Source organism: Chaetomium globosum, genomic scaffold (assembly GCF_000143365.1).
Source record: "Chaetomium globosum CBS 148.51 scaffold_5 genomic scaffold, whole genome shotgun sequence".
NCBI lineage: Eukaryota > Fungi > Ascomycota > Sordariomycetes > Sordariales > Chaetomiaceae > Chaetomium > Chaetomium globosum.
This window is the reverse complement of record NT_165980.1, coordinates 463,587-474,650: the sequence shown is the minus strand read 5'-3', so window position 1 is coordinate 474,650 and position 11,064 is coordinate 463,587. Positions and strand designations below refer to the sequence as shown.

The 11,064-nt window shown below is 54.7% G+C and overlaps 5 protein-coding genes across 5 annotated transcripts; 2 read left to right on the top strand and 3 right to left on the bottom strand.

Annotated features, from left to right (window-relative positions):
• Positions 1-233: 233 nt before the first annotated feature.
• Positions 234-1,655, bottom strand: CHGG_06983 (uncharacterized protein; the record flags this gene model as incomplete). Its single annotated transcript, XM_001224638.1, has 3 exons — positions 234-1,335; positions 1,422-1,510; positions 1,578-1,655. The coding sequence occupies 3 exons, from the start codon at positions 1,653-1,655 to the stop codon at positions 234-236; spliced, it is 1,269 nt and encodes a 422-aa protein (XP_001224639.1).
• An 835-nt stretch (positions 1,656-2,490) lies between these two features.
• On the bottom strand, positions 2,491-3,638 carry CHGG_06982 (uncharacterized protein; the record flags this gene model as incomplete). Its single annotated transcript, XM_001224637.1, has 3 exons — positions 2,491-2,709; positions 2,866-3,111; positions 3,444-3,638. The coding sequence occupies 3 exons, from the start codon at positions 3,636-3,638 to the stop codon at positions 2,491-2,493; spliced, it is 660 nt and encodes a 219-aa protein (XP_001224638.1).
• A 359-nt stretch (positions 3,639-3,997) lies between these two features.
• On the top strand, positions 3,998-5,556 carry CHGG_06981 (uncharacterized protein; the record flags this gene model as incomplete). Its single annotated transcript, XM_001224636.1, has 3 exons — positions 3,998-4,303; positions 4,714-5,094; positions 5,224-5,556. The coding sequence occupies 3 exons, from the start codon at positions 3,998-4,000 to the stop codon at positions 5,554-5,556; spliced, it is 1,020 nt and encodes a 339-aa protein (XP_001224637.1).
• A 1,028-nt stretch (positions 5,557-6,584) lies between these two features.
• Positions 6,585-7,446, top strand: CHGG_06980 (uncharacterized protein; the record flags this gene model as incomplete). Its single annotated transcript, XM_001224635.1, has 2 exons — positions 6,585-7,207; positions 7,374-7,446. The coding sequence occupies 2 exons, from the start codon at positions 6,585-6,587 to the stop codon at positions 7,444-7,446; spliced, it is 696 nt and encodes a 231-aa protein (XP_001224636.1).
• Positions 7,447-7,860: 414 nt separating this feature from the next.
• On the bottom strand, positions 7,861-9,652 carry CHGG_06979 (uncharacterized protein; the record flags this gene model as incomplete). Its single annotated transcript, XM_001224634.1, has 5 exons — positions 7,861-8,093; positions 8,147-8,320; positions 8,596-9,141; positions 9,201-9,385; positions 9,450-9,652. 5 exons carry the CDS (start codon positions 9,650-9,652, stop codon positions 7,861-7,863), a joined length of 1,341 nt encoding a protein of 446 aa, XP_001224635.1.
• Between the last annotated feature and the right edge of the window lie 1,412 nt (positions 9,653-11,064).

Genomic DNA, 11,064 nt, shown 5'->3' with positions numbered 1-11,064 from the left:
CTTTTCTTGATGTTACCTACGCTAGATATGATGTTTTGGATGTTTTCGGTTACAGATGCGCTGAGCTAATATCTCCCTTTGAAGATACGAATGTCATGATTTATGCCTGTTCCATCTTTGATGCTCTCGCTGCCAGCGTGATATCAGTATACACATTGTTCTATACCAAACTCGACATCAGTGTGCAACTATCGTGGTATATATCCTTAACGTACATAACATAACCGACCGCTCTATAACTCGTCGTGCTCATGGTCATGCATAACCGGCTTATCAGGCCTCCCGCTGTCCTTGTGCAAATCGATGCCATTCTTCGCCCGCCACTTCTCAAACACGGCCCACAGATCCTTCTCCATCCCACTATCCATCTGATCCGGCAACACGACGGTATACTCGACGTAGAGATTCCCGAACTCGGTCTTGTGGTACACGCTGTCGCCGTCCTCGTGCCACTTGGGCATGCCCTCTCCAGGCACCGTCTCGACGTGGTTCGGCTGCACCACCACGCCGCGCTCCCGCCCCAGCCGCACGACGTGCCCATCCAGGTGCGTGACGTTCCGCGTCCACCCACCCATCAGCGCCTCGCGCAGCGACAGCACCTCCCGCCAGAACAAGTCGTCCTCCTTGCGCCGGAAGAAGACGCCGTCCACCCGGTCAGGGTTGCTCTCCTCGCCCTCCAGCTCGGGCTCCTTCTCCACCACCTGCACGATCAAATCCCCCGCGACATAGTCCGGGCTGGCATCCGCCTCGTTCTCGTACGCGATGCGCACCCCGTCCGCCATGCCGCGCTGCACCGTCAGCGACACGGTCGCGGGGCGGCGCACCACGCGCTCCCCGCCGCAGGCCTTGCAGCGGTGCTTGATGCTCTTCCCCCGGCCGCCGCACGCGTCGCACTGCATCTGCACTTGCGTGACCATGCCGGGGGCCAGCTGCTGGCGGACGGTGCGGACGCCGCGGCCGGCGCAGGCGGTGCAGGCGTGCACGACGCGGTCGGCGGCGCCCGTGCCCTCGCACTCCTCGCAGATCTCCTGCTTGTTCCACTGGAACTCGGTGGTGCGGCCGTTGTAGAAGTCGCGCAGGGCGACGGGGACTTTGACCTCGACGTTGTGCCCGCGCCGCTGGCCCGGCTGGCTGCCGTAGTGGCCGCCCCCGCCGAAGAAGCGGCTGAAGAGGTCGAATGGGTCGTGCCCGCCCCCGCCGCCGCCGCCTTGTTGCTTGCGCTGCTTGAGCGCGTCGTATCCGTACTGGTCGTAGATTTGGCGCGACTCGGCGTCGGAGAGGGCTTCGTAGGCTTCGGCGACGAGGACGAACTTGTCGTGGGCTGTTGAGTCGTTGCTGGGGAGAGGGGGTTGGGTTGTTAGAGGGGTTTGTTTGTGCGGGAAGGGAAGAAGGGGTGTTTCCGAGGAGGTAGGCGAACTCACGGGTTCTTGTCGGGGTGGTATTTCTTGCTGAGTTGCCTATAGGCCGACTTGATCTGCCTGTCGGAGGCTTGCTTGTCGAGGCCGAGAACCTGGAGTGGTTCGGTGTTAGAGAAGGCTAGACTTCCAGGCAGGGAATGGGGGTAACCACGATCGTACCTTGTAGTAGTCCTCGGCGCAAAGCGCAGCCTGGGCCAGTGCCAGAAGCGGCAGCAGAATGGTCTTGAGTAACCTCATGATTTGTATGCGCTGCGGCCGCTATGGCCAAGCTGTCCACTTACGCTTTCCGAGGCCAATTGGTAGCGAAATAGGGATCGTCTGACCGTGTGTTTGGGTCGGCGGAGGGGTGTACACGTCTGTAATGAGCGACAGGAAGTGGGAGGGAAATGTGTCGTCGGGTGGAGAGAAAAAGGGTTGTGATGATGTCTTGATATGGACATGTAATCCGTGCAAAGGACACTTCTTTAAACCTGGGCGCATTGCCAAGCATTTTTGGCGGCCCGCGATCTTCGGTCACCCTGCGGCAGATCTTGGCATCCTCCATGCAATTGACCACCACAAACCAAATCTCAGATCCTAGCCCACCGACTCATCTTTGTTCTTCACTTTCGATACCAGCCACAGCCAGCTCGTTGGATCGTGGGGCCACAAACCATATAGCTTTAGACCTTTGGCCCTCCTCAGGGAAGTTGGTTGGATCACTCATGATAGGTAATCAATGTCACGCCGTTTCCACAGTGGCTCCAATGTTGATACTTAGTTTGTTTTGTCTATCTGTCGTTTGGCACCTTCATGGAGGCCGCCTGCCAAACGGAATGAGACCCGCTGAGCACTACTTCTGGCGCGACGTCGTCACCTAGCCGAAAGAAGTTGGAGCCCGGCGTGCCCAATTCAAGATCGCGGCGAAGAATGATGGGAAAATGCCATCGCTATACCGACGTCAAGAACGGACGGAGCGACGCGGAGTGCGTACATAAGCGTGCGACCAAGGGTCAAGTTGCAAAAATGCAACTTACTCGTCCCTCCTCGGCCCTGATGCATAACTAAACAAGTTAGTTGCCCTTTTTGCGGATCAGACGGTTCGCGCGCCGCAGCTCCCGGTCCTTCTTGGCCAACTGCTGCTCCAAATCATGGCGCAGTTGGTCCATCTTCTGTAGCTCTTCCTTAGCTCTTCCTTGAGCCGCCCGATTTCGCCCGAGGGCCCCTTCGCCTTGGGCTTTCTGGGCTTCATAGCCTTCTGAGCGGCATTGATATCCGCCGCTAGTTGGGTCTCACAAGCCTCCTGGAGAACCTTGGCAATGGAGGCAAAAGGAATATGAATTCGCGCATTAACGTTGCGGGAATTCCTGTGTCCCTTGCAAGTTAGTCGTGCATATTCAGGCCAGGGTATCGGAAGGAGAGAGAGAGAGGACAAAAAGAAAAGAAGAACGAAAAAGGGGGGACGTACGCTGTGCGGGTGAATTCTGCGGGTAGAATGTGCCCAGGAAGCAAATCCGAGGCGTAGATGTCGATGCTTGCGGCCTCGTCGGACAAAGGCACCTAGTCCATGACCGTCTGGATGCCACCGTTCCGTCTGGATGCCACCGTTCTTATCTCGGATCCACATGCTGAGGGCGGAGCGGTCCAGGGCGCTAGCTGTCTTGCTAGCACCATCCAGGCCACAGGCGTAGAACACATCCAGGCAGAAGACTACCTGGATATGATTCTCTTTGAAATATTCCTTATACCGGGTCTCCAATTATTCCCCAGGGAAACGATGGGCATAGGCAATTTCAACGACCAAGAACGGGCAACGGCGTCCCTCCCGTCCGAGCATCCTGGAACAAATAGCCACGTCGGGAGCCATATTGACGGTAGGAGGGTTCGTGTCGTCCCTAACCTTGGCGCTTCTAATGTAACAGGAGCCAAAGACGGTGGGAGGGCGTCGTGCCCGGCCCATTTTTCTTGCGTTTGATTCATAATCAAATCCGAGAAGAGGTCGGAGAGGTCGAGATGAATTTGAGTCGATTTCTTTTTGTAATAAACCACACCGCAGCTGTAGTCGGACGTATCAGGGTCGCCGCGGGGTTCCGCCTGTAGAAGTGTGAGATATTGCGTAGGTGAAACCTCGAAAGCCATGCCTCCGAAGGGCTCACGGGGAGAGTCATGATCGAGATCCTCCAGTCGCTGGAGCAGGTCCTCGAAGCTGCCCAGGGCATTGTCGCGTGGGAACTCGTCCATGGTGAATCGAAAATGCATCCAAATGCCCCATAAGAAGGAGAGGGTGGTTTCTGAGAAGGGAAGATGGATGGGAGGAGGGGCAAAATAGAAGGACCTGGCTTCCATTTGTTTTACTTACACAGTAAGTCCCTCACCCCGGCAATCGCACACTCCACCTCTCGCACACCTTCCAGCCCCGCATTCCTGCCCAACCATCCCTCGTCCCGTCCAAGGTCAAACCACAACAATTTAGTCAATTTTGGTCAATTATTCACAAGTTCGATATCGTTTTAATTACTGGAAGCAGGGATTTTATGATGGCTAAAAAATACACCGAAGAAAACCTCCAAAAAGCCATCAGCGCCATCAGAAACGGAAGCATGTCCGTACGGAAGGCAGCCGAAGAGTGGGGCGTACCCCCCTCAACCATTCAGTCCCGGATCAAGAAGGGTGTCCGACCCAAGGGCGAATACGAAGCTACTGTATTGCAAAAGCTTTCGCCTACCCAGGAAAAGCATCTGGCGGCCTGGATCACGATACAAGAGGACTTAGGCGTCCCTGTTTCCCATCGCCAGATTCGCTTATTCGCCGACCGTATCCTCCAGGCAAACGGCTCCTCAGAGACGGTCGGGAACGGCTGGCTTCCTCGATTTTTCAAGCGCCACCCAGAAGTTAAGACCAAGAAGGTGAAGCGAGTTGACTACAAGCGCATTGAAGGGGCAACAACATGAGTTTATTAGGACCTGGTTTGAGAAGCTTGTGCTCCCTGCTATTGAGGACATCTTGCCCGAGCACCGGGGGAATATGGACGAAGTTGGAGTGATGGAAGGTATGGGAACAAACGGTTTATGTGTTGAAAGACAGGGGACCAGAGTTGCTATCGCCAAGAGTCCAGAAAACCGGATCTGGATCACGATCATCGAATGCATCACGGCAGCGCGTCAGTCACTCCCCCCTGGTTATCTATGAGGGCGCGGACGTTCAGCAACAGTGGTTTCCTCGCGATCCACGCCTCTACAATGCTATCTCACGTTGGAGGTTTACGACAAGCCCAAAAGGATGGACAAACAATGATATTGCGCTTCACTGGTTGAAGGAGATTTACATCCCTGGGACAGCAACAACAATGAGGCGGTTGTTGGTAGTTGATGGGCATGGGAGTCATGAAAGTGATGAGTTTATGTGGGAGTGTTACGCCAACAACGTTCACCTTCTTTTTTCACCTCCACACTGTTCCCACGTCCTCCAGCCGCTCGACCTTACCGTCTTCAGCCCCCTGAAGAACAGCTACCGCCGTTACCTTAGCGATATCATCCTTCAACGAAACGGACTCCCTCTCAACAAGCAGGACTTCATCGTCGCCTATGCTAGAGCCAGGGAAGATCTGATGTACAGCAAAAATGTCAGATCTGGATGGGAGGCATCTGGTCTCTGGCCCCTCAACATCGAGAAGCCTCTCGCGAGTCGTTTTGTCGACGTAGGACAACCTAGATAGGTTTCCACGCCTCGAAAACGACGCCATCGGTCACAAGGAAGTCTGTCGAAGGTTACTAGGCCATCATATAAGACTGTCCCGACGCCTAGACGCAATCAAGATATCTTCAAGTTGTTGTACGAAGTTAGCCCTGAACTACGCGAGATTTTCAGGACGGACAACACGGTCAAGATCAGCTTTGATAAGATCGCGAAGCTTGTTGTTGAGAAAACGATGGAAGTCTTGAATTTGCAACTGAAACTTGAGGCAGCTGAAGCTCAGTTGGAAAGAGTGAGGCCCAAGAAGAAGAGGAAGGTCAAACTGGATCCCAACGCCAAATTTGCGACTATGGTAGATATTATCAAGGCGAAGTTCGAAGCTGGGGAGCTTGTAGAGACATCAGACGCTTTAACGGACGTCGTCCTACAGGGTCATTTGCAGGATTTCAGCGAGTATATGGATTGAGGCAATGTTGAAGTTGTTCAGGAGAGTTGTCTTCCACATGTGCGAAGTGGGTCAAAGTGTGCGATTGGTGGTGTGTGCGATTGCCGGGGGTGGGGACTTACCATTATCTTATCGCAACGCCACTCTATTTGGTTAGCGTCTTCGCTTAATTGCTTGAATGTTCACCCTACCAAGTTATGGCTCGTCACCTGTTGGTTTTGCAAGACTTGTTTCGATGCAAATAAAATAACTGACATTGTGGGTGTGCGACTTTCGAAGTGTACTTCATATTCGTAGGTCAGTCAAATTCACACATATCACTTCAGTAATGGCCCACTTGCTTCTCACGACCATCAGGTACTTTGACCAATCTTGCCTCTGAGAAAATGAATGGACAAACCGCATTCAAATAACCATTTAACTAGCAATGCTAGACTAAATCTAGCCCAGGTTTCACATCAATGCGACAGGACAGCATCTCAATTTTGAATCTCTTGCGCGCTGGCTCTATGACTTTAACTCCAAAACTATGGTGTGCACCCCAGAATGAAGGGGCTGTGAACGAAGTGACTTGAGCAAGCACCCTGCCTAGGCTCCAAGGCCACAAAGGTACCCAGGTATGCATAGAAGCTGGGGTGCATCGCCAAGCACATTGCTGCTTTCCACAACCCCCCCCACCTTCTTACACTTTCAGCCCTAACCCTACAGCAAGACCTTGTCCCTTTCAAAAGTCGCCCGCCCCATACATCTTCACCCATACCATTGCGTAATAAGTGGCCGGATAAGAGTAGGGCCATAGGAATGTGTCCGGGGGTAGCTTATACTTTCTCCCGCTCAGATTCTCACCCTCCTTCTCACCTGCAACCATCCCACTCACTAATCTTTCACTTCCCCCTTCCCCCTTTTCTTCCCCCTTTCACCCCCTTTTACTCCCGCCCTCATCGTCATCCAGAATCACCACCACCACCACTACCGCCATTCAAAGCCCCCAACCCAAACCAAACCAACCAACAGACCACACCACACCACACCAAACCCAACCACCCACGATGCTCCCACCCGTTCTCGCCTCGCTCCTCCACCCCTTCCACTTCATGGCCATCGCCCTCACCCACCTCCCCCCCACCATCCTCAGCGCGCTCCTCACCGGCGACTTCGGCACCCTCCTCTCCCCGTCCCGCCTCCGCGCCGCCTGGTTCGGGCGTTTCTGGGCCGTGGTCGGCCCCCTCGTGCGCATCCACGCCGAGCCCAACGTGATCCCGCTGCTCCAAGGCCGCGTGACCCACGGCGTGGTCCCCCCACCCACCACCACCACCACCTCATCTCAGCCACACCCACCCGTCTCCGGCACAGTCCTCGAAATCGGCCCCGGCTCCGGCATGTGGACGTCCCTCTTCACGCCCGCCCACCTCCCCTCCATCGACAAGGTCTACGGGATCGAGCCCAACACCGACATCCACCCCCTGCTCGCAGCACAAGTGGCGGCGGCCGGACTCGACCGCGACGGCAAGTACGAGATTGTGCCCGTGGGGATCGAGGCGCTGGCGGAGTCGGGGCGGGTGGCGCGGGAGAGCGTGGACTGCATCGTGACGGTGATGTGTCTGTGCAGTATTCCGGAGCCGCGGCGGAATATGGCGCAGTTGTATGGGTATTTGAAGCCCGGGGGCAGGTGGTATGTGTATGAGCATGTGAAGTGCTTTAGGGAGCAGGGGTGGGGGATGCGGTTGTATCAGGGTGAGTTTGGCCTGGTCTGGTCTGGCCTGGCTTGGCCTGTGTTGGCTGGCTGTCAGGACTTTTGTGCAATTGAGGGGGCAATCCGCTGACTTTGTCGTTTCTAGCATGCTTGAATCTCGTCTGGCCTCAGTTTATTGGAGGATGCGAAATGTGTCGCGATACAGGAAGGTGGCTTAAGGAGGCCGCTCCATGGAGCCAAGTTGACTTGCACCAGTTGGATGGCGAGGCCTGGTACTTCACCATGCCTCACATCATCGGTGTTCTGACCAAATAGAGCCTCTGGGCCGTTTCAGAGCGTTTTGCATGGGTTTTGGCGCCGTCGTTCTTGTTTTATATCCCATCGTACATCTACCAGACACGATGTCACGAATAGCAAGCAAAAGTTTCAAGTCACTGAACGAGTGAATATTGGGCCTAAGCCTTCCGCTACCTGACTATCTCGGGCGCCATATCCGTCCATCCATCTCCCTTGTCATGCAGGCAAAGCCCGTAGAAATCGCCAAAGATCAGCCGAAATAAACGACCAATGCCTCATCAAAGTAAAAAGATCGACTCCCACCCCATAGAAGATAGCCAGTCCATTGAGCAAGTTTACCAGCCGCTGTTGTCAACAACGGCGCCCGGGCCCCAGCCACCATCGCCGCCATCAGCAACGCCGGTATCAGCTGGTGCAGGGCCAGAGCAGCCGCCATTCTCGGCACCACCACCGCCATAACCGCCGCCACCGTAGCCACCCTCGCCATCGTCCTCGGGGACCAGAGGGTTGGGGCATCGAGACTTGTAGTGACCCATCTCCTGGCAGTTGGCGCACTTCACACGCGCCACTGTAAAATAATTAGCAACGACCGGCAGAGTTGAGTTTGTCACGAGGACTCACTATCGCGCGGCTTCGGGCACTCTTTATTCATGTGGCCAAACTCATCGCAGTTGCGGCACTGCACCAGAGCCATGTTGCGCGGCTCGGTGCAATCACGGGACATATGGCCCTCCTGGCCACAGTTGCGGCAGCCGCTGGGACCGCCCTGCGGGCAATCGCGAGAGAAATGGCCGGCTGGCCGTGGTCAGTAAGTCCTTGGTAGGACGGAAACAGAAACTTACTCTCGTTGCACTTCCGGCACTCAACATTCTCGGCTGAGCGAGGCTCAGGGCAGTCCGAGACTTTATGTCCCGATTGGCTGGGAAATTGTCAGCATCTTCACATCGTATCTTTTTGAGGGGTGACGAACCCGCAGTTCTTGCAGGCAAATCGATCAACGCGCGGGGTAGGGCCTTGGAGACGGTCAGTTAACAGAACATACTCAAGCATTGGGGGGGGGAGTAACTTACAGTCGCGAACACGATGGCCGGGCTCGTTGCAGTTAAAGCACAGGATTTCGAAGGTATTCGCCTTTTCGACCTTGTCCTGGGGGCAGCTCTTGGAAATATGACCGAGCCCGTCGCAGTTGCTGCACTTGGGAAGGCCGCCATAGACGACTTCACCGGCATCGCTGAGGCGCTCGATGTTCTCGTTGACGTCCTTCGGCCACAGCTCCCGATCACGCGGACGAGGGGGGTTCCACTGGAAACGGTAGGTGACCGTGTACTTCTTGCCGAGGCAACCCTGGAGATCCATGTTGGTGAAAGTGGCAGCCAGGGTCTTTTCAATGGCGATGAGCCACACCGGCACATCTTGGGCACGAAAAGCGCGCTCTAGATCAGCGTAGGTAGTGTCAGGAGCCGACTTGACGTAGACCTGAATGGCCTCCTTGACATCGTCAATGTCGCGCTCCTTGACAGCACGCTTGATGAGCGTCCAGGCTTCCTCGGTGGGCATATCCGCAAGGTGGTCGCGATCGATCTTGCGAGAATTCTTGCACTGGCTGATCGTGTGACCTGCATTTCAAACAAAGTCAGCAACCTTTCATTGCCATAACACCAGAGGATCATCATACCAGTCTCGCGGCAGTTCTTGCAGACGCGGTCGGGGCAATCCTTGACGACATGGTCGGGGGACTGGCACTCCTTGCACAGCATGGGCGGTGCGTTAGGGCAGTCCTTGCTCCAATGGCCCTCCTCGTTGCAGCGACGGCAGGCGCCAGACAAGACGCGCGGGTTGGGGCAATCAGCCTTGTTGTGACTACAGGACCGTGTTAGTCGCACTAGTCTGGTTTATTGATCGCGTAAAGAAGCAGGTTACTGACCCAGACTCGCCACAATTGAAGCAAGCGCGATCGCCGCCAGTGTTGCCGGCGCCCTCGTTGCCACCGTTCTCTGCGCCAAAGCTGTCGCCGCCTGCGGCAGCGCCGAAACCGCCATTCCAGTCGTCGCCGTTGGTATTGCCGGTACCCCAGGAATCGGTAGCAGCAGCGCCGCCGCCGCCGCCCCAGTTGTTGTCCCAAGACATGATGGTTGTGTTCTAGTTTGTAAAGTGCCTATAATATTGGTGTCAAATAGATTCCGAAGTCGAAAAGAGATGACGCTCTTGGTTTCGAAGAGAAAGCGACCCGACCGGTCGCAATTTGCGGGGTGCGGCAACGACGGCGCGACTGCCGAAAACTAAGTGAAGAAAAGAGTGGGAAAGAGGCGATGAGCTTACCTGTTCCAATGAAAGCCTTGAGTCAGTCGATCGACAACCGAGGTGTCGAGCGTCTGTATTTCCTCGAAGTTGGTGGTGAGAGCGAAGAAGAACAGAAAGAGAGGGCGGCAAAAATGCAGCCAGGTGGGATGGTGGGGGAATTTTGCAGAAAAAGGCCAACAAAGAAAACTGTGCTTTCAAGGTCAGATTCTAAGCCCTGAGTGAGGAAGAGGTCGTCGGACGATCTGTGCTCTCTCGGCGGGACATTGGGAAGGAGCATGTTGGCACAGGTGATGTGATTTTCATTTTTGGGGATGATTTCACGGTAGCAGATTTGAACCAAGAAAGGAAAGCGCAGTTAGTCCACCGCACACCAGGTCGGGCAGTCGATATGATAGTGTTGGTTGTGATTCAGATCTGGCGATAATTCTTTGGTGTTTTGGTCCCAGCAACGGACAAAAAGGGGCAAAGTAAACAATCATCCAGGGATGTTACTGTGCGAGCTATCACAGCACACGGTCTGGCCTGACTGCCTTCTGAGCCTAGAACTGGACCAGGGCGGGAAATTAAATGCCTGGGCATGAAAGGTTTTGCCATCACCATATTATTCAAGATAAGAATCAAATCGCATTATGTGTGTATGTTTATGTGTGAACTGTTCCAGACCCGATGTGCCAACTTGGGCAGTCTCATTGTGGCAACAGGAGAGATAAAGCCTTGGCATGATGGGTCTCAAAAGAGCGCTTTCTCCCATCTGTCTGTCTAAGCACTTGGACCTTGCTGGCTGTTGGGCGCACGGCTTACAAAGGCAATTACGAAGTACTAGCTACTCATACGGTGTTAGATGTGCTCTGCAGATCATTCAGTTATTGTCTCTTGCGACCTTGATTGTAGAATTTTCAGTTTCGGGTCTGATATCCCAGCTGCCTCTTTTGACTCACGCCGAAAGATGGAGATGAAAGTTGTTGTGGCGGCTAAATGGAATCTCTGGACTGTTCAACCGTTAGCTCCAACTTGTTTGTCTCCATACGGCCCTTCTCGCCGGAAAAGAAGCCCAAAGAAGCATGAGGTTTGTAATCCTGATGCAGCCTTGTTGGATCGCCAGATCCAATAGAGATTCATTCAGAAGGAGCGTGATGGTCGTTGGCAAGGCCAACCCTGGACCCAGCGGAGGGGTAACAGCGGGGAGCAAACACCCCGCAACCCATCATGCAGGTATATCGGCCCTATTGATTCTGTAA